At 42.0% G+C, this 21,701-nt stretch overlaps 1 protein-coding gene across 7 annotated transcripts in view; it reads right to left on the bottom strand.

The window, feature by feature from the left end:
• Positions 1 to 21,701, bottom strand: part of PHF21A (PHD finger protein 21A) — a 230,196-nt gene that overhangs the window by 168,767 nt on the left and 39,728 nt on the right. For all 7 annotated transcript variants that reach the window (XM_038764899.1, XM_038764902.1, XM_038764897.1 and 4 more), the window contains exons 4-5: positions 13,371 to 13,403; positions 10,415 to 10,480 (exon numbers count right to left, since the gene is read on the bottom strand). In XM_038764899.1, the coding sequence (XP_038620827.1) occupies positions 10,415 to 10,480; positions 13,371 to 13,403 (99 nt within the window). The remainder of the gene's footprint in view (positions 1 to 10,414; positions 10,481 to 13,370; positions 13,404 to 21,701) is intronic.

The raw sequence follows: 21,701 nt of genomic DNA on the forward strand, positions 1-21,701 counted from the left end.
GGACTGAACTTTTTTTAAAAAAAAAATGATAACAGTTATTGATAAATGCTTTTGCTTGTTATTAAAAACTGTTGTTATAGATGCAGAAAGATGCCACCAACCAGGACTGTAAGTCTTCCGGTAACTCCTACGAACCAGGGATTGGAAGACTTGAAGAATGCAACTTGGGTGTCCAGATCTCAGTGCGTTCAAGGTCCAGATTATGAGGGTGAAATTTTAAATTAGATTTAGAAATAAAAGTATTAGCCAATGCAGGAAATGAAGAGTTGAATGAATTCTTCAGGGGTCTGCTCTGCTCACCAGGCAGACTGAGGCATTCGACATTAATCCCCAATTTCAGTTCCCTCCAGCGGCACTCTTCTCAGGTAAAATGCACCTGAGTCCACAAGAAGCGAATCACCCTTCAGCAACATCTTCGCTCTGGAAGCAAAAGATCCGCATCTCCTGGCCAGTCAAGCACAACTTTTTGGCAATGGACGTGAGAAGAATTCAACAGTAATAGTGAATCCAGAAGAATTCCCAACGCTGAGAACGCCTTTGATGTTTCTGGGGCACAACCCCTCAAGCCTTTAGTGCCATTGTGTTCTTGGCCAGTACTTCAAAGTCGTTCACTCTTCCTATCAAAATCATCTCATCTGAGTTGGGTTCAAGCCAATTGGGTTTTATCCAGGAGAAAAATTCCGATCAGTGTCTGAGACCGTAAGCCTCCTGAGATTGATGCGAAGGAGAAAGAACTGATTTCACCCGTGCACTAGTTGCAGTAAAAGACAACCACCACCAAATCTCTCTCAGTACAAACTACAAAGGAAAAGTGGAATAGATTACAACTCAGAAAAACTGACTATGCAAAAGAGTAGGTCCGACCTACTATTCTGGGATCTTTAATGACTGAAGTTAACATTCTCCAAAGGGAACAGCTAATTACTACAGCCAGGCTGTGCATTCGAATCAGAAGTACTCTACAGTTTCATGGTATCAAAGGATGCAGATAATTCATGGATCAGGTTATCCACATTCTGTTGCATGGACCACCTTGCTTACCAGCCTCCTAAGCAAGGAAGCTTGAGGCATTATAATTATTGTCCCCAATTTCCTACTTTGGAAGCTGTTTGGAAGATTAGATGTCCAAAGAGTCATTGAGACCCTGTGTTCTGGATCTGTCAGAAATAAAGTACTGAATGTGTGGATCCAGGCATTTGGATCCTAGTTTTGAATCTGCAATAAACTTGAGCGCTCACTGAACCGGAACGTCAATTTTTCCATCTTTATATGAGAAAAATAATCCCGCCGCTTACCATTTTGCAGTAATCAGTTCTCCCTGGTAGACAACTCTGTTACATTGTACTTTCCCAAGTGTTTAGTACAGTGCTCTGCACATAGTAAGCGCTCAATAAATACGACTGATTGATTGATAAATGGGAAACCTTAGCAGTGTTTGGAAGAATGGCACTATATAAATGCAAGGTATTTTTCCTGAAGTGAAGAACTCCCACCATCCAGACCCTAGTTTTGATGTACACAGTATTCATTTATGAAAAATTTATTGCGCTTTAGAGCTACTTCCTGAAAATTCCCATGAGAGAGTTAGTCAATGACCTGTTGTATCCTCCGGTGGTGAGCACTTGTTTGGCGGATGGGGAAACTGAGGCGTAAAAAGAGGGAAGAAGCTACCTCAAGATCCCCTAGTGAATGAGTTGTACAGCCAGAAACAGAACACACATCAATTGACTTCTTGTTCAATGCTCTAATCACTGGACCATATTGCCTCTGAACATTTATCTTGTTTCAATCAAATGTCCTGTGCATTACACGTGAACTGGGCAGAGCAGAGGGCCAGCAATTTCTCCCCTGAAAAGCTTAAGAATCTATTTTACTATACTATTAAAGTTAACAATGGGAATAGTTCTGTGAATGGCAGACTGCTTGCCGACTGATTCATACTTTCCCAGACAAGGTTAAGTGCTTCTGCCTATGCCATAAAAGTGTTCCAAACAGTTGTCAGAAGCGGCCATCTGGATGGGATGTGTTGTTCAGTGGCAATATGAACAATAACTTTGAGATTACAAAGTCTAAAACCAAATAAGTATCCATCGGCAAAACTAGCACCCTTCCCCACTCCTCCAAAATAATAAAAAGAATACATAAAATCTGAAAGCCAGGTAGGTGAATGCACCTTAGCACAGCAATTCTGCATCACTGTAGAGAAGAAATATTAGTGGCAACCTACCAAAAAAGCCAGAAAACTATGAACTATTGTTAACAAAAAATACCTAACCTGAAGAACAGATGAATTCAAAACAAAAGTGCGCACAAATCTCACAGAATAAATATTGATCTTTATGCTCATATGCAAGGACTCATCCCCATTTCACAAATGAGAAAACCAAAAAAGGTCAAACAACTCCAAGCACTCACGGAGACAGAAAGAGAGCTGAGAATATAACACAAATCCCAGTCTTACGTTCAGACCACATCATCTACCTACATCATGGTTCAATAGCAGGAATTCTCTTCAGCTAATTTTCTTGGATACAGACGGCTTCTCTCCCTTCTCACCCTTTTTTCCCCCTCTCAATTCTATTAAAATACCCCATTCAAAAAAGCATCCAGGAGAAAGAAATATTAAGAGAATAAACATTACAGTCCTTTGAGCCCCACTGTCCACCATCTGACTACCCAGTAGCTGCCCCAGAGATCAGCCCAGGGCTTAGTACAGTATTTGGCATTTTACAAATACCATTATTGTTATTATCGGCAGGCATCGCTGTAGAAACCACCTTCTTTCTGGACAAAAGAGGAACAGAACACAATAAATGTGCATCAGTAACAGTAATAATCTTCTCTACAAATGCATCAACCTAGAGATGATGCCATCAGAGACACTCTTGCACAGGCCATGACTGCCCAGTCAACAGGAGTTTAGTACAGTGCTCTGCACACAGTAAGCGCTCAATAAATATGATTGAATGAACATTGTGAGCTCATTGGGGTAGAGAAACAGCATGGCTTAGTGAAAAGAGCTCGGGCTTAGGAGTCAGAGGACATGGGTTCTGATCCCGGCTCCGCCACGTGTCTGCTGTGTGACCTTCGGCAAGCCGCTTCACTTCTCTGTTACCTCAACTGTGAAATGGGATTAAAAATGTGAGTCCCATATGGGACGACCTGATTACCCTGTATCTACCCCAGCACTTAGAACAGTGCTTGGCATATAGTAAGTGCTTAACAAACACCATCATTATCTACCAACTCTTTCATTCATTCACTCATTCAATCGGATTTATCGGGGGTTTACTGTGTGCTGAGCACTTTGGAGAGTACAATACAACAATAAACAGACATAGTCCCTGACCACAACGAGCTTACAGTCTGTTATACTGTACCTTCCCAAGCGCTTAGTACAGTGTTTTGCACAGAGCAAGCGCTTAATAAACACAACAATGAACAAATGAACACCCAGACACTTCCCCGGCAACAACGAAGTGTGCAGGGATAGAGGCGGGCTGGAGGAACGTCGGGATGAAGCAACAGGGGAGCCCAGAAGAAGCTGACGGAGCTGAGCTCCCTACACTGAGTCTTCTGCTGGACTCCCTTCCTCTCCACTCCCAAATCTGTGGGCTGATTCTCCGGCCTTCTCTCCTTCGGCTCCTCAATTCCGCTTCTCTCTCATCCTGCCTGCGGCTGCCCCACATTATTGACAGGCCTCAGATTACTATTAATAATGCTGACGATGGATTCTATATTTGTCATGAATAATAAAAATTGGGTCAAGTATCAGAAATCTCCAGTCTGCCCTCACTAGGGTTTATTGTTTGAGAATATTAACTCGCACTCTCCATTTACAGTGAAAATAGAAATACGTTGCATGAAGCTCTAGTTTGATAGTAACGAATCAGTTTGGTAACAGATTTTTTTTCATATTTGCGAGAGAGCAGAAGATAACCATCAATCAAGACCTACCTTATTCAAAAGCAACATTTTCAACAACTTCAATTTCTTTTGCTCTATCTCTTGATATTAAAGGCAATTAATGGCCTTTACTAAAGACAGTTACGTGATCACATGAAACACAATGAAAACCAAGCAAGTGGTGTCTGAACAGCTCAAAAAAAGGTTAAAATTTCCCAGATTGGCCCTTGCTGTTCTAGGTCAGGCTTGTGGAATATGGATTTATCTGATTGGAGGTGAGCCACATCTAGCTTTGAATACAGGGCGCCTAAAGTTGAGGAATAAAAATTGATGAAAACGGAAGAGTCAAAACTGACCATGAACATTCTAATAAAAACAATGACTTTGAAAGGAAAACTTAATGAAACATTCTTCACACACCCTGCCAAAAAAAAAAAAAAAAAAAAAAAACGAGCTTCGTGTGTCACCAAAAACTCTGCATAGGTCTCCGGAGAGTCCAACTTTATCCTTTCACAAGTGACTCTCTCACAAGTGAAGTGTTTCAAAGCATTTACTCCACTCTTCTTAACATAGTCAACAACTGTTCATGGGTTTATGGCCGGCCTTTTCTTGCTCTGTCACTTAACTCTGCAGCAGCTAAGCCCATTTCTCTCTTTAAAGTTGAAGCCTACACAGAGCCTACTTGCCAGAGCTCTCCAATCTCACAAAAACTTCTGAACAGAACTCTCATAATTAATTCTCCATAAGAAGCCTGAACCTCTTTGAATCGCCACAGGAACAGACAGAAAAACTCCAGCACATTAAGGTTGTTCCTACTATGTACCAGAAGGAGAGCAGAGTCCTACAGTAACTTGGAAGTCTTAGCTCCGGTGGCAGAGTCTTGCTTCCACAGTTCAGAGTCAAATATGCCCACAGCAAAACAAAAAGGGAAGGAGCCAAATTAGAGCAAATCCTGCCAGCTAGCATTAATAGTGCTTAAAATATTCACTCCCCATAATCCCAATGAGTCACAGGGTAGAAGGAAAATTTCACTGAACTTTAGCTATCCCACCTCCATGGTAGGCTGAAATTTTTGGACTCTTTTGTATGAAACTGTTAACCACAAAAATCCAGCTATTGAACCTTTGGAAAGCTTTTTATAGTTGCACAGCCTATACAGATTCATACCCAGAGAAATGTGCTTGCTTCCCATTCTGTCATGGTCTGAAAACTCTGCACCCTTCTGACCAGGGGCTCCTCTTAACATTAACTAGCTCTAGATGGATATTTATTGGCTACGCCAGGGGAAGATGTAATCAATCAACCATATTTATTAAGTGCTTACTGTGTGCGGAGCACTGGACTACGCACTTGTGGGAGTACGGTATAACAAGAGTTGGTAAACACATTCCCTGCCCACGTCATTGAGGTATTTCTGAAAACGAAGTCCGTTTCAAGAAGGCAGCCTCTGGATCGGAACATGGTGAATGGAAGGGAGAGAAAGAAGATAAAATGATGAGGCAAGGAGAAGATGGGGAGGGTCTGCCAATATTGTGAATGAAAAGGCATATGGAGAAGGTAGTGTTACAGGGAAGAGAATTTAGGTTGGAAAATTGAAAAGAAGTCCATAAAATTAATGTTAGAAAGTGTTAGGAAATCTGAATATTTCTTTAATTTAAAAAAAGAAAAAATATTGAGCACTTCAGTATAATGGTAATTTCCCTTTGGTGGGAAACACTGGTCTAAATGAGAAAAACACCTTAAGAGTCTATACTGGAAATACTGGTATTTCCTACAAGTACTAGCCTCCTTAAAAGCTACCATTTTTTTTGTAGCCTGGCTAAGAAAGCCCACCCTGGATTCTCTGCTTCGATACCTATTTAAAAGTCCAAATGCATCTCCATTTAGAATTTAACTTAAACTGGAGAGTAGGACAAAAGCCCTTACCTAGGTTTCAGCATTTGAAATCGCCATATCCACTGGTCTTCCCCTTTCAACTTTTCTTGCCTACTAAAAGCACAGTTGGGTAATTCGAATTTCTAAAATCTGTACCTTAAAAATGATATCTTACAGTCTGTCATTTGGTGAGATCCGCTGGCCAGTCGATCTTGAGAGACACTCTTCTGACCATAATGGGTGCAGTTTTCTATTAAATAGCTGTCCCCAGACAGGAAATCTCTCAAAAGAACAAAAAGCCAATACTTGGGATAAAATATGGTTTCTCTCTGTTGAGTGAGACAGGACCTTGTTTAACTTGGAAAAATAAAAATTAAGGAATATCTCCTTTCCCTCAAGCAAGACTCCATATGTTTTTCAATTGCGTGAAGCATTTTGACCCCCGCTGTCATTTCTCACCTCTCATCCCTACTTTAACACGTGAATTTATCAGTGAATGTGACTCACCTACTGGCACCTTGTCAAACTAACCCTGAAACTGTTCAGCCTCTGAGCTAACTGAAGAATTCTGAAGCCCTCTAAAGCATTCTTATTCATACTGACCATGTTGACTTTACAGTAGAAAATCACCTCTGCAGCAAATACGAACAAACTGGACTTACATTTACCCTTATAAATTAATGTCTCCCCTTTACATTGATTCCTAACATGGACATTATGACATTTCACTGCTTTGTGGATTTGTTTCTGGGTAAATGGTCCCCAGTAAAGGAAAGTTTTTGATTCCAGCCCAGACAAAACTGCAACAGTAAATGTTAACTGATGCTTACGTGGTCTCCGATCCTTCAAGTTCACTACCACAAGGGTCTTGGATAAAGTAATTGAAAATCCAAGTGCACAATGGCAGTTTGGATACAAACAAGAGTCTGGGAGGACTGCAACCATATGTGCTATTTTTTGATGGTATTAGTTAAGCGCTTACTATGTGTCGAACACTGTTCATTCACTTATTCACATTTATTGAGTGCTTACTGTGTGTGTAGAGCACTGTACTTAGCAGTTGGAAAGTACAATACAGCAACAGAGACAATCCCTGCCCGCAACGGGCTTACAATCTAGAGAGGGGGAGAAAGACAACAAAACAAGTAAACAGGCATCAGTATAAATAGAATTATATATATATATATACACATATGTATGTGTGTATATATATACATATATATATATATACATATATATATATACACACATGTATGTGTGTATATATATATATATATTTACCTAAGTCCTGTGGGGCGGGGAGATGGGGAAGAGCAAAGGGAAGCAAGTCGAGGTGATGCAGAAGGGAGGGGGAGCTGAAGAAAAAGGGGCTTAGTCTGGGAAGGCCTCTTGGAGGAGGTGAGCCTTCAATAGGGCTCTGAAGGGGGGAAGAGTGATTGTTTAGTGGATTTGAGGAGGAAGGGCGTTTCAGGCCAGAGGTAGGACGTGGGCCAGGAGTCGGCGCGAGACAGGTGAGATCGAGGCACAGTGAGAAGGTTAGCACCAGAGGAGCGGAGTGTGCGGGCTATTCTAAGCCCTGGGGCAGATACAAGTCAATCAGGTGGGACAAAGGCACAGTCCTGGTGGTCCCACAAAGGGCCCACAGTCCAAGTAGGAGGGAGAACAGGCATTCACCCATTTTACAGATGAGGCACTGAGATGTTAAGTGACTTTCCAAGGTTACACAGCAGGAACTTGGCAGAGCCAGCATTAGAACCCAGGGCTTCTGACTCTCAGGCCTGTGCTCTTTCCACTAGGCCATGTTGCTCCTATTTAACTGAACGCATTTTTTCAAAATTGAAAAATAACATGGTTAGTTGTAAGTCACGGTAAGAGAAGCACCGTGGCCTGAAAGTCAGAAGTTCTAATCCCAGCTCCACCACTTGTCTACTATGTGACCTTGGGCAAGTCACTTAACTCTATCATCATCATCATCATCATCAATCGTATTTATTGAGCGCTTACTATGTGCAGAGCACTGTACTAAGCGCTTGGGAAGTACAAATTTGCAACATATATAGGCCCTACCCAACAGTGGGCTCACAGTCTAAAAGGGGGAAGAGTATGTACAATAAATATGTACAAAAATATATACAGGTGAGATAGGAGAGAACGGTCGCGTCCGCGAGAGGGTCCGCAATCACTCACGTCTCAGTTCCCTCAACTGTAAAATGGGGATTACGACTGTGCGCCCCATGTCAGACATGGACTGTGTCCAACCTGATTAGCCTGTATCTAGACTGTGAGCTCACTGTTGGGTAGGGACCGTCTCTACATGTTGCCAACTTGTACTTCCCAAGTGCTTGGTACAGTGCTCTGCACACAGTAAGTGCTCAATAAATACAACTGATTGATTGATTCACTGTATATATGTATATATGTTCGTACATATTTATTACTCTATTTATTTATTTATTTTACTTGTACATATCTATTCTATTTATTTTATTTTGTTAGTATGTTTGGTTTTGTTCTCTGTCTCCCCCTTTTAGACTGTGAGCCCACTGTTGGGTAGGGACTGTCTCTATATGTTGCCAATTTGTCCTTCCCAAGCACTTAGTACAGTGCTCTGCACATAGTAAGCGCTCAATAAATACGATTGATGATGACGATGATTGATCTACCCTCATACTTAGTACAGTGTCTGGCACACAGCAGGCTCTTAACAAATACCAAAAAAAAAAAAGGTGAATAAACATAGGAGTTAGTTAAAAAAAAAACCTTCACAAACGTCGCAACTGTGAACTGTCCGAATAAATCGGGTTTTTAAGGATGCGGGCCTCCTGACTCTCATTTACCCTACGACTGAAAAACTTCTCATTTCGGCACCTGGAGGAGTTAGGGGTGAGATGGAACGAGAGAGTGCATCATCAGACTACTTAAGTCATTAATATGACTATCAACTGCCACCACTCCACCTGGTGGCAAGAGCATTCCAATTTTAGGAAAGTCCTTGTTCCCGGTGCCCACGATTCCTCGGGATGCTCCACACCAGCCCTCCGGCGTGCAACGGCGCCGCTGGTTGCCAGGCTTCCAAGTCGACTAGCTGGGGGACCGCGAAGGACCTGTTGGTTGCAGGTCTCAGAAGTCACCTAGCTGGGGGACGGCCGAGGCCTAGTCAACTGCCAACGAAAATCACTCATCCAGGTTGTATGAGTTTGTATATGTTTGTACGTATTTATTACTCTATTTATTTTATTTTGTTAATATGTTTTGTTTTGATGTCTGTCTCCCCCTTCTAGACGGTGAGCCCACTGTTGGGTAGGGACCGTCTCTATATGTTGTCAACTTGGACTTCCTAAGCGCTTAGTACAGTGCTCTGCACACGGTAAGCGCTCAATAAATATGATTGAATGAATCCCCCCTTACCTCCTTCCCCTCCCCACAGCACCTGTATATATGTATTTATGTTTGTACGTATTTATTACTCTATTTATTTGTACATATTTATTCTATTTATTTAATATGTTTTGTTTTGTTGTCTGTCTCCCCCTTCTAGACTGTGAGCCCACTGTTGGGTAGGGACCGTCTCTATATGTTGCCAACTTGGACTTCCTAAGTGCTTAGTACAGTGCTCTGCACACAGTAAGTGCTCAATAAATACGATTGAATGAATCCCCCCCCTTACCTCCTTCCCCTCCCCACAGCACCTGTATATATGTATATATGTTTCTACGTATTTATTACTCTATTTATTTGTACATATTTATTCTATTTATTTTATTTTGTTAATATGTTTTGTTTTGTTGTCTGTCTCCCCCTTCTAGACTGTGAGCCCACTGTTGGGTAGGGACCATCTCTATATGTTGCCAACTTGGACCTCCCAAGCGCTTAGTACAGTGCTCTGCACACAATAAGCGCTCAATAAATACGATTGAATGAATCCCCCTCCTTACCTCCTTCGCCTCCCCACAGCACCTGTATATATGTATATATGTTTGTACGTATTTATTATTCTATTTATTTGTACATATTTATTCTATTTATTGTATTTTGTTAATATGTTTTGTTGTCTGTCTCCCCCTTCTAGACTGTAAGCCCACTGTTGGGTAGGGACTGTCTCTATATGTTGCCAAGTTGGACTTCCCAAGCGCTTAGTACAGGGCTCTGCACACAGTAAGTGCTCAATAAATCCGACTGAATGAATCTAAGCACCGTAAAACCTGGATGAGAGCCTCAGATTTTGAGCATTTTGGTTACCCCGTTCTCTTCATTCTAGGTTTAAGTGTCGCCAATGAACCCCGTGGAAAATGGATGCCCAACTACCTCAGGAAGCCATACTGCGTAATCCTGACTTCTTTCCCTTATGGAGAGGCTACAGCTTAATTAACCGAGTGCACAGCAGTCTGCCACATTGCTTTTAGACATTTTCCAGCAACCCAAACCCATGGGATACTCTAGTCTGATTTCAACTCAAAATAAAAATGGATAAACAGAGCTCAAATAAAATTAAACCCTTGTCTGGCTGCCCACACTTATTTTCACACATGAGGAAAAATAGCAGTTCTCTTAGAAGCCTGGAGCAGACATATCTTTAGAACACGTTAAAAATACGCACCCCACCCCACCCCCGCCCCACCCCCCGTTTCTCTACCTGCTTCTCACTCAAAGCTGTGATTTTGGCTTGGAGTTCATGAAGCTGTTTCTTCAAATCAGCATTCTGATTGGAAAGAAAAAATATCTGTGAGAAAGACATTTCATTTGTTAACACAGAATAGTAGCAGGAGGACTTTTTGCATACACGGCAGTACAGATGACAAAGTACTTCAGTTATTTAACCAATCAAATTTATCAAGCCCTACATGAGCACATCTCTATGATCGCCTCCTGTTCTGCTGGACCAGTATGCAGATTCTTCTGATTATTCAGGAGGAAAGATTTTTATAATTGTTTTCACTTTTAACGCATCAATAAGTTCTACTTAAGCACCTACGACGTAAGAATAATGAGTTCAATTCTCCCCTATTTGGAAGGAAATGTAAATCAGGTTCTGTGGGGCTGCATGAAGCCATGGAACTATGAGTACATGAGCACACATAAGTCCCCACAATTTTCTAATTGGACACCTTTGCCCCTCCAGCTTCACTGTTCTTGAATTTACCCTTCAAAACAGGGAAGAATCAAGGTCACCGTCAAAGAATTGAGCTCACCTTCCATTATTCATACGACGATAGGAAAGGAAAACAGATGGCACGAGTATGTAGTTACATCTATTTATATATGTATTATTAATACGTGTGTTTAGAAACATACATTCACATATCCGTAACTGCATACCAACGAAGTAGTGGGATTTTTCTACATTCTTGTTCAGCATAGTTCTGTACAGCCATGACCTTAGCCTAGATTTGGAAAAGCTGTCATTACTGCAAATGCTGCAGCTGCCTTTACACCACATTAGCACGTATCCTACAAGGGCACTTCTCAAGTCTGAAATTCTAACAGATATTTAAATAAATTTATTATATTCACATATATTTATAGTTATATATATATTCAATGGACTACAAAGCCGTATCCATCTTTGGCTCAGGCAAAAAAATAAAGAAAATACTGAAATTTTTTCAATGTGCAATATTGTGGAGGCAGCACACATCTTCGAACAATAACTGTCTTTACTTGACAGCTTTTCCATTGTATTTGACCATGACCTCCTGGCTACATCAAGAGCCCCAGTTATGCCAAGGCAATTTATTTTGGTCCCGTAATATATTCCCTGTTAATCTGATTCCATGGCCAGTTGAAATTGGGCTTCTGACTGAACTGTCCACAAACTGACAATTAACGCCATCCAAGAGCTAATGTTTGATCACATGGCCACCGACGTCTAAGGAACTGAGCAGACATCTCATTTCAGGTAGGATTCATTTAACGGCCTTCTCAAAGTACAAGCATGGCCTCGCTGATAAAGCACGGGCATCGGAGTCAGAGGACCTGGGTTCTAATCCTTGTCTGTCACTTGTCTGTTGTGTGACCGTGGGGCAAGCCATTTAAATGGTCTGTGCCTCAGTTTCCTCATCTGCAAAATGGGAATTAAATCCTGTGAGCCCCATGTAGGAAAAGGACTGTGTCCAAACTGATAACCTTGTATGTACCCCGGTGCTTAGAACAGTGCTTTGTACACAGTAAATGCTTAACAAGAAGCTTACTATGCCTCTGTGCTTCACTAACCTCATCCATAAAATGGGGATTAAAACTGTGAGCCCCATGTGGGACATGGCCTGTGTCCAATCTGATAATCTTGTATCTACCCTAGCATTCAATATAGTGCCTGGCACATAGAAAGCACTTAGCAAATACCATAAAACAAAACCATTATTATTATTATTATTACCATTATTATTATTATTGCTGCCAATATGGATTATGGAAATAGTCTATCTTTCTAGTTTCCAATTTCCCTAATTTCCAGCTACATTTTAATTAATGTTTTAGCAAAATTCCAAAAAAATAAAGCCCTTTTACAAAGAAGATGAGCAACGGGGGAGTAGTAAGGATGGGGTACCAAATTCTCCACATAAATATAATATACCATGGAAGAAGAAAACAGCTAGGTCACCAAAGAATTTTCCTTCCTAGCAAAAAGGGGACCTACATTTAAAGGAATAAATATTCCAGTCCTATTTATCCCGCAAGGCATTAAAATAGTACTATACTTTTAAACAGTATCTTTTTCTTGTAACACTATATTTTCAGTATATTTAATATATCAATATACATAATAAGGACATTTACAAAGATACACACTCCAGGTGTTTCCAGGTTAGCTTAATGTTTAAACTATGGGGACAGATCTTTTTTCTAATCTAAGAAGAGTCAAGTGAAAATAGGAAATATTTCTCTAAGTTCTTCAAACTAGTTTGAGACCCTCTTCATGAATAAAATTACCAGGACCACCAGAGGGGTGTTGGTGAAGACATTCTACGTCTCAGTGTGTTCTACACAAGAAGATAATGCAGAATAGTACACCTACCTTGAGAACTTAAGAAAAAGTTCTCTAAAGGAGCTATCCACACCAATATTTACATCAAGGGCTACTGAGAGGGGATTCCCTAATGTTTCCAACCTTTCTCATAGATGTCAGGAGCTTTTACATTTTGTCCTTAATATTTACCAATTGCTCAAAATCAGACAGAGCAATGCTTTCAACTTGTGAAGTCTCATCAACTCACTTTTTTGGACAACCAACGTCGTGGGGGAGGCCAGTTAATACTCCTACAGGTAGACGTGCCTTTCGAGGTTATGTTAAAAACTCCAAATTATTATAATGGTAACATAAATAACAGAATGGAGAATGAGAGGCACTCTTTTCAGTGGAGGAGGAAAAAATCAAAAACAAGGTTTTTACAAAATCGATATACGTACAGTGCTCTGTACAAAGTAAGCACTTAATACTAATACTACTACTACATAGCATCAAGCCTGTGAACTAAGAACCATTATTAAGTTGCGTGCACATTCAATTATACATGCTGAGCTCTTTCTTTTAGCATTTAAGACTTCTATTTATTATTATAAAAGTTTGGGGATGAACCAATGAACCTATTTACCTGTGGATCCTGCTTCATTTGAGCAACCAGTTTCTAGAAATAGAGAGAAAGGGAAAGAGAGATACATCAGTTTTTTGGAGCTCTAACCACCAGGCCTGTCATACAAAGGCCCGAGGGAGAAGTTGCAAGTTAAGTACGTTGAAAAAATATTAGCTACATAAAGCTTCGATAGAGCAAAAATATGGCACAACTTACATAAACACTGCCATTAATCCAATCAGACATTCCAATTAATACAAAAAGCAGTCTGTCACCTTTAATTCTGGGATAACGTATATTCTACTCCTGTTTTTCCTTTTTAACAGTTCTTCGGAAAAGGATTCCTTTCAAGGACAATTTAAACCAGCTGATTAACCTAATCTAATAGCTAAGTGTCCTCTAAAATTGCTGTCTTTTGCCCACAGCCCCAAGGAAGAAGAACAGAGGAAACTACTTCAGAAACAAAAGCTGCCTGTTTGTATAATCAAGTACAAGACATTTAAAGAACTAAGATCTGGCTAGTCTGGCTCTTACCACATGGGAGACCCAAATCCATAAATGACTTTGCCACTCTCTTCCCTCAAGCTGGCAGGAGATTTGAATCATCAGAGAGCAATGATATTCAGTATCCAAGAGGGAGGGACCAGAGAGGAAACAGTGCAAAGCTGTGCCTCCTCTCAGTTCCTCAAGGCAGGAAGGTACTGCCAGTTGCAGAGGGAACATTTATTAGAGAAAAGCAAAGCCCAAATGAAAGCTACGGGAAAAACAAATCCTAACCATGGCATCTGACCTAAGCACGCTTCCATTCCTATCACCACTTGAAGAGTGGCAGAAACCCCGGCCAGAAATTCCTGAAGGATGGAGGAATGCTCCAGTTTAGATTTGCTTCTAGAATTTCTTGTCAAGAAAAAAATGCCAAGTTTCATGAGAAACCACAGAGGCCTCCCTTGGATAATTATATTTAATTTAAATAATTAAATTTCACACAGATCACTTTCAGTAGTTTAGTAGTGACAGAGAAACTACTAGCAGTAAGCCCACAAGCAGTTATTCACACTACCATGTGGAACAGTTGAAGCCTTCTCAAGCTTTTTGTTCTCCGTAGTTTGCGTCAGCTCTAAGTTTATTTCCTCGGTTATGGCCTTACGTCTCAGATATTTTTACTTCAAACTTCCTGACCAAAATAATTTGGTCAGAATACAGAGTACGTTTGCTAAAAATGATTTTCAAAATAGGTCTGAAGTTCAAACGCTACAGTAAAGGCCAACAGTGGCAGGTAACTCCCACAAACTTTTCCACGAGCACCTTTGAAATTCCCCAACTTCCCCTGCAGTTCCAGTCTACTGAGCTCAGTCAAAAAGACTTTCATATAAAGTTGAGGTACAGGGACAAATTTTGAACATGGAGTCCAACGTTAAGGTTTCCAGTTAATGGAGCCATCTTTATCATAGTAACGTTCATGATCATAGCCCATCCACTCCCCACAACCCCACTGCCTACCCCAGGGAATCAGCAACGAATATTTCAGTTAACTTTGGGAGTTCACCTTTTTGATGAACAAGCAGTGTCTCCTGATTTAGGCGTGATGATTCAAAAACATAATAAATGCAGTTTTAATATGAACTTTGTACTTACAAATTTTCACCATACTTAAGGCCAGACACCATTTTGGAACAAGAAGAAAGGTCTCTTGGCTTCTCATCCTTATGCTGTTACCCAAACACTTGATTACTGCTGAAGTGAAACTTTTGAACGGAAAGGGAAAAGCACCGGCAAAAGTTCCATAAAGCATCTTTTGTATGGAAGAGCAAAGACACAGAATAGGTCTGGGAAACTGCTCTTCGCAGTGTTGGAGGAAAAAAAACACCTTTTATTTCTTGTCCCTAAAACTTCAGTCTTGTGTGGTGTTAGAAAGAAAATGCCTCTCTGATAAGCTGTATATATTGAGCATTTATTATGCACAGAGCACTGTACTAAGCGCTTGGGAGAGTACAACACAACAGACTTGGTAGACATGTTCCCTGCCCACAACAAATTTACTAGATTAGTTTACAGGCCTCTCTGATCGTCATTAGATAATCATCTCTGGAGGAAAGGAACGACAAACGCTCCTACTTTCTCCACACCAAACTGCATTTTGGGCTTGCAGGAGTGGAAGAACATGAACTGAACATGCTCTGGACTATCAGAAGTCACAATAACTTTAAACCCTGCCACACTGGTATCTTCTTTCCTACTTCTCACCCAAGACAAGGGCATAGCATTTTTTCAGCAGCACACTACACTAAACGATCTTCTCCACTGTGAGAAGCAGCATGGTCAAGTGGAGAGAGGATGACCCTGGAAGTCAGAAGGACCTGGGTGCTAATCCCGGCTCCACCACTTGCCCGCTGTGTGACACTGGGTAAGTCACTTCACTTCTCTGTGCCTCGGTTATCTCACCTGAAAAATGGGGATTTAAGACTGTAAGCCCCACAGAGACTGGGTCCAATCTGATTTGCTTGTACCCACCTCAGTGCTTAACAAATACCACAATTATTATTATGACCCAGGTCATCGGGGGCCAACCTGAAAAGTTACCTGTGACTTATTTCAATTATCTTGTAGAGATGACCACGGAGAGATCCCGGAAAGAAAGGAAGGAAGAATTAGTGACTGCTCCAGAACGATGAAAAAAATACACCACAAAGAGACTGGGCCCCTACAATCTCTCTTGTCCCTGAACCTTGGCTTGAAACTCATTCTCTCCCCAAGTAACACATTAAGTGTGTTTCCTAGAACCAGTCATTTCTCGAAGCATTTTGCATAGAATGTTGCAAGTTGGGAACAGTTCAGGTGACAATCAAAGGAAGCTACTTGTGCGTATTCCCGTGGCACTGGAATAGACAAGTGTTAGAGAGTGTTTTCCATAACATAAGGCTTTGCAAGAAGAAAATCCTTGATGTGGTATGGGAAAAATGGGAATTTTGACTCTTAAAACGTGAGCCCCAAGGATAAAACTAATAAAATAATCCAGTTTCACCAACTTCCTAAAAATTCTAAATAAATAGATAAATAAGTTCCAATACTAAGCTTTACTGATTGCCTATGGGCAGGGATCATGTCTACCAACTCTGCTGTATTATACTTTCCCAACTGCTTAGTACAGTGCTTTGCACACAGCAAGTGCTCAATAAATACCATTGATTTTCCTAAAGTTATCCAGAACCATGGTCTAACAAAATAAAATATTTATGTATCTTTTTGTTTGGGAAACTCCTAAAGTGCCTTACAAACTAAAACACAAGCCACATAACGAAATTCTTAAAAAAGGAACCACTGAGTCCATTAGTGAATGATATTCAACTCTAATACAGTTGCTGGGGAGTGGTTTAAAAGCTTCTCCACAACGACAGCTCTTTAGAACAGGAAGAGAAGGAAAGCGCTGCAAGATGCTTTCAAAAAAATGAAGAGGGAGGGAAGATAATAATAATTGTGGTATTCGTTAAGCGACATAACTACACTAAGAGCTGGGGTACATACAAGATAGTCAGGTTAGACAAAGTTTCTGTCCCACAGGGGACTCACAGCTTAAGGGGGAGGGAGAACTGGTATTAATCCCTATTTGACATACGAGGAAACTAACGACACAGAGAAGGGGAGGAAGGCAACCTGTAAAAGGCTAAAGGATTAAATTATCTCCAGCACAAAATACAGTCCATACAACACGGTGTCTGCTTAATACTGCTGACCAACTGATTTAGCACAACTTTTGTTTTAACCAAAAGGCAAGTCCTCCAGCAACATAAAGCTTTTCGCCTACAATACCACAGTGAGGTATGATGCTGGAAGCAATTTGGAGAGCAGAATGCTCCATATAGACAAAAGCCCCACTTCTTGAACTTTTAAAAGTTTTCTTGAGGATTTCCCCTATCACGTTGTTCTTTAGCCTAACTTGGGACTACGTGAATCCTGGAAGTGTCAGAATCTCAAATGTCTATTACGTAAATGTCCTAATATTTGAATGGGAAAACAAGAACCAGCCCCCACTAAGTGCCTAGTTAAGAAAGGCTGTCATTTTAAAATCCTAACAAATGCTCAAACTGATTGATCTGAATAATTTACATCATTAAGCCTAAGACTGCTCCACTATTCCGGCCATACCCACTGGTGAAAAGTAAGACTCACACTCTTATGTCATTTGGAATAAAATGCAATACATTCCGACTACACTTTCCTCAGGGCCAGAAGTTTACCATCCGAATTTCTCGATTTGTCAGAAAACCAAGGTTTCGGAAGGATATAAATTCCATCATTCAATGTTATTTAATAATAATAATAATAATGATATGATTTATTAAGCACCTACTATGTGCAAAGCACTGTTCTAAGTGCTGGGGAGGTTACAAGGTGATCAGGTTGTCTCACGGTGGACTCACAGTCTTAATCCCCATTTTACAGATGAGGTAACAGGCACAGAGAAGTTAAGCAACTTGCCCAAAGTCACACAGCAGACAAGTGGCGGAGCCAGGATTTGAACTCATGACCTGTGACTCCAAAGCCCATGCGCTTTCCACTAAGCCACGCTGCTTCATGGTGCTTATTTATTGAGCACCTGTGTGCAAGACCACAGTACTAAGGCCCTGGGAAAATACAATCTGATTTGCTTGTATTTTGTGCTGGAGATAATTTAATCCTTTAGCCTTTTAAAGGTCGCCTTCCTCCCCTTCTCTGTGTCATTAGTTTCCTCGTATGTCAAATAGGGATTAATACCAGTTCTCCCTCCCCCTTAAGCTGTGACTCCCCTGTGGGACAGGAACTTTGTCTAGCCCATCTTGTATGTACCCCAGCTCTTAGTGTAGTTGTGTCACTTAACAAATACCACAATTTTTATTATCTTTGCCCCCAGGGAACTCACAATCTAACAGCGGAGAGAGACACAGAATAATTCAGATAAGAGCAAGCAGAAAATGAAAAGAGGGTTAAATGAAAAAGTGCTTAAATAGTAGAGTGGGTAAATTGATACATATGAAAGTGGTACAGCTGGTTGTGATTGTCTAAGACCTGAGGTAGAGCAAAACTGCTTGTGGTGGGGCGGGTGGAGAAGAGATGCACAAAACCCCCTCCCTGGAATCACAACCGAGACAAACTGGGTGGTACCTGTAGACAAGAAGATCCACAGATGACAGACTAGAAGGAGGCCAGACAGCAGAAGCACCACTTATTAAGAGAACGATGCATCGCTGGGGATTGAACTGTGGACTTATTCGGACATAAGACTGTTAGGGAACATTTTAATTCTGGCTCAGAGTAACAGGTGTGTTGGATAATCTGAGTTTTTTCTTTCACTTACTCTCTGTTGTGGGTGTACTTGGATTCTGGGTGTAATTTAGGGTACTGTTTCTTAGATGGTGATATAGCTGTTGCAGTGGTTACGAGACAGGATTGTGGGCTCCTCTAGTTAACAGGTGTCCTGTGTATGGTTTTGGAACATGACAAAGTTTAGACTTCATGTTCATGGATACAGGTTCTACTCATCGTTTACATGACCAAGGGTATGCGGTCTTTGCTAATAAATGTATCAGACTTCACGGACTAAAGTCTACGGAATTTAGATGTTGCAAATGGCAGCATGGTCTAGTGGCAAGGGCTTTAGGAGTCAGAGGTTTTGGGTCCTAAACCTGGCTCCGCCACTTGTCTTCTGTGTGACCTTCGGTAAGTCACTTCACTTCTCTACTCCTCAGTTACCTCATCTGTAAAATGGGGATTGAGACTGTGAGCCCCATGCAGAACAGGGACTGTGTCAGGCCTGATTACCTTATATCTACCCCAGCGTTTAGAACAGTACTTGGCACACATTAAGTGTTTAACAAATACCATAATTATTAAATGGCATTGTATAAACAACTTATAAAAGTGATCCATTTTCCACTTGAAAAGAAGGAAAGAAGGAAAAAAAGAAAATCTCTCGCCCCTTCTCTCCTCCCCTCTTTAATTTCCATCTTCAACTGCTCACTCTCCACTGGTTCTTTCCCCTCTGACTTCAAACGTTCCCACGTCTCCCCCATCCTAAAAAAACCCTCTCTTGACCCCACCTCCCCTTCTGGTTATCACCTTATCTCCCTCCTACCCTTCCTTTCCAAACTCCTGGAATGAGTTGTCTACACCCGCTGCATCAAATTCCTCAACGCCAACTCTCTCCTCGACCCCCTCCAATCTGGCTACACTCCACCGAAACTGCCCCCTCAAACGTCACCAATGACCTCCTTCTTGCCAAATCCAACGGATCCTACTCTATCCTAATCCTCCTCGACCTCTCAGGTGCCTTCGACACTGTGGACCACCCCCTTCTCCTCAACACGCTATCCAACCTTGGCTTCACAGACTCCGTCCTCTCCTGGTTCTCCTCTTATCTCTCCGGCCGTTCATTCTCAGTCTCTTTTGCGGGCTCCTCCTCCCCCTCCCATCCCCTTACTGTAGGGGTTCCTCAAGGGTCAGTTCCCGGTCCCCTTCTGTTCTCTATTTATACTCACTCCCTTGGTGACCTCATTCGCTCCCATGGCTTCAACTACCATCTCTACGATAATGACACCCAAATCGACATCTCTGCCCCTGCTCTCTCTCCTTCCCTTCAGGCTCTTATCTCCTCCTGCCTTCAGGACATTGCCATTTGGATGTCTGCCCACCATTTAAAACTCAATATGTCCAAGACTAACCTCCTTACCCTCCCTCACAAACCCTGTCCTCTCCTTGACTTTCCAATCACTGTAGACGGCACTACCATCCTTCCCGCCTCACAAGCCCACAACCTTGGTCTCATCTTCGACTCCGCTCTCTCATTCACCCCACACATCCAATCCGTCATCAAAACCTGTCGGTCTCACCTCCGCAACATCGCCTTTTAGACTGTGAGCCCACTGTTGGGTAGGGACTGTCTCTATATGTTGCCAATTTGTACTTCCCAAGCACTTAGTACAGTGCTCTGCACATAGTAAGTTGAACACGATTAATGATGATCGCCAAGATCCGCCCTTTCCTCTCCATTCAAACCCCTACCTTGCTGGTTCAATCTCATCCTATCCCGACTGGCTTACTGCATCAGCCTCCTCTTGAATTTCCCATCCTCCTGTCTCTCCCCACTTCAGTCTGCTGCCCGGATCATCGTGCAGAAACGCTCTGGGCATGTTACTCCCCTCCTCAAAAATCTCCAGTGACTGCCTGTCAACCTATGCATCAAGCAAAAACTCCTCACCCTTGGCTTCAAGGCTGTCCATCACCTCGCCCCCTCTTACCTCACCTCCCTTCTCTCCTTCTACAGCCTGGCCAGCACCCTCCACTCCTCTGCCGCTAACCTTCTCACTGTACCTCGTTCTCGCCTGTCCCGCCGTCGAACTCTGGCCCAAGTCCTTCCCCTGTCCTGGAATGCCCTCCTCCACACACCCGCCAAACTAGCTCTCTCCCTCCCTTCAAAGCCCTACTGAGAGCTCACCTCCTCCAAGAGGCCTTCCCAGACTGAGCCCCCTTTTTCCTCTCCTCCTCCCCACCCCACCCCACCGGCCCTACCTCCGTCCCCTCCCCACAGCACTTGCATATATATTTGTACAGATTTATTACTCTATTTTACTTGTGCATATTTACTATTCTATTTTGTTAATGATGTGCATATAGCATTAATTCTATTTGTTCTGATGACTTTGACACCTGTCTACATGTTTTGTTTTCTTGTCTGTCTCCCCCTTCCACACTGTGAGCCCGCGGTTGGGTAGGGAGCGTCTCTATATGTTGCCAACTTGAACTTCCCAAGCAGTTTAGTACAGTGCTCTGCACACAGTAAGCACTCAATAAATACAACTGAATAAACGAATGAAAGGAAAGGCGTAAGTGATGGTTTGGGACTGCACAAATAAGAAGGGGGAAATGACAGCTTCTAGGCCACAGGAACGGGCCACAAGTCAAACCTGGCCAAAAGGTGAAATCTATTTGCATGCCCTGTCAGTCACCCCTGGAGGGGCAGGCTCATAGGTTGACATTAGTTGAAGCCCAGTCATTTCCAAGGAAGGACTAGGACAAAGGGGAGAGGTCTCAAAGGGGGCACATTTTTCTGTATACTCTCTGGATTCAAACTGAAGAAGCTTGTCGCACGGCCTTGGGTCCACAGGAACCATGTAGAGAGCCTTCCACTAACGAGAAGAGGGAAGAGGATGTTGCTAAACGAGGGGGCAGCCCATCAAATTAGGGACCAGAATCAGAATACAGTTTGTCTGCAGTTAAAGCCAATATTTTATTCAAAATCTGTATAGTCTAATTTTCGTTGCAGATTTGATTACTCCCACCTGGCCAAAGGAGACTTAAGAGCCAGCTCTGAGTGAATGT

Source organism: Tachyglossus aculeatus, chromosome 22 (genome assembly GCF_015852505.1).
Source record: "Tachyglossus aculeatus isolate mTacAcu1 chromosome 22, mTacAcu1.pri, whole genome shotgun sequence".
NCBI lineage: Eukaryota > Metazoa > Chordata > Mammalia > Monotremata > Tachyglossidae > Tachyglossus > Tachyglossus aculeatus.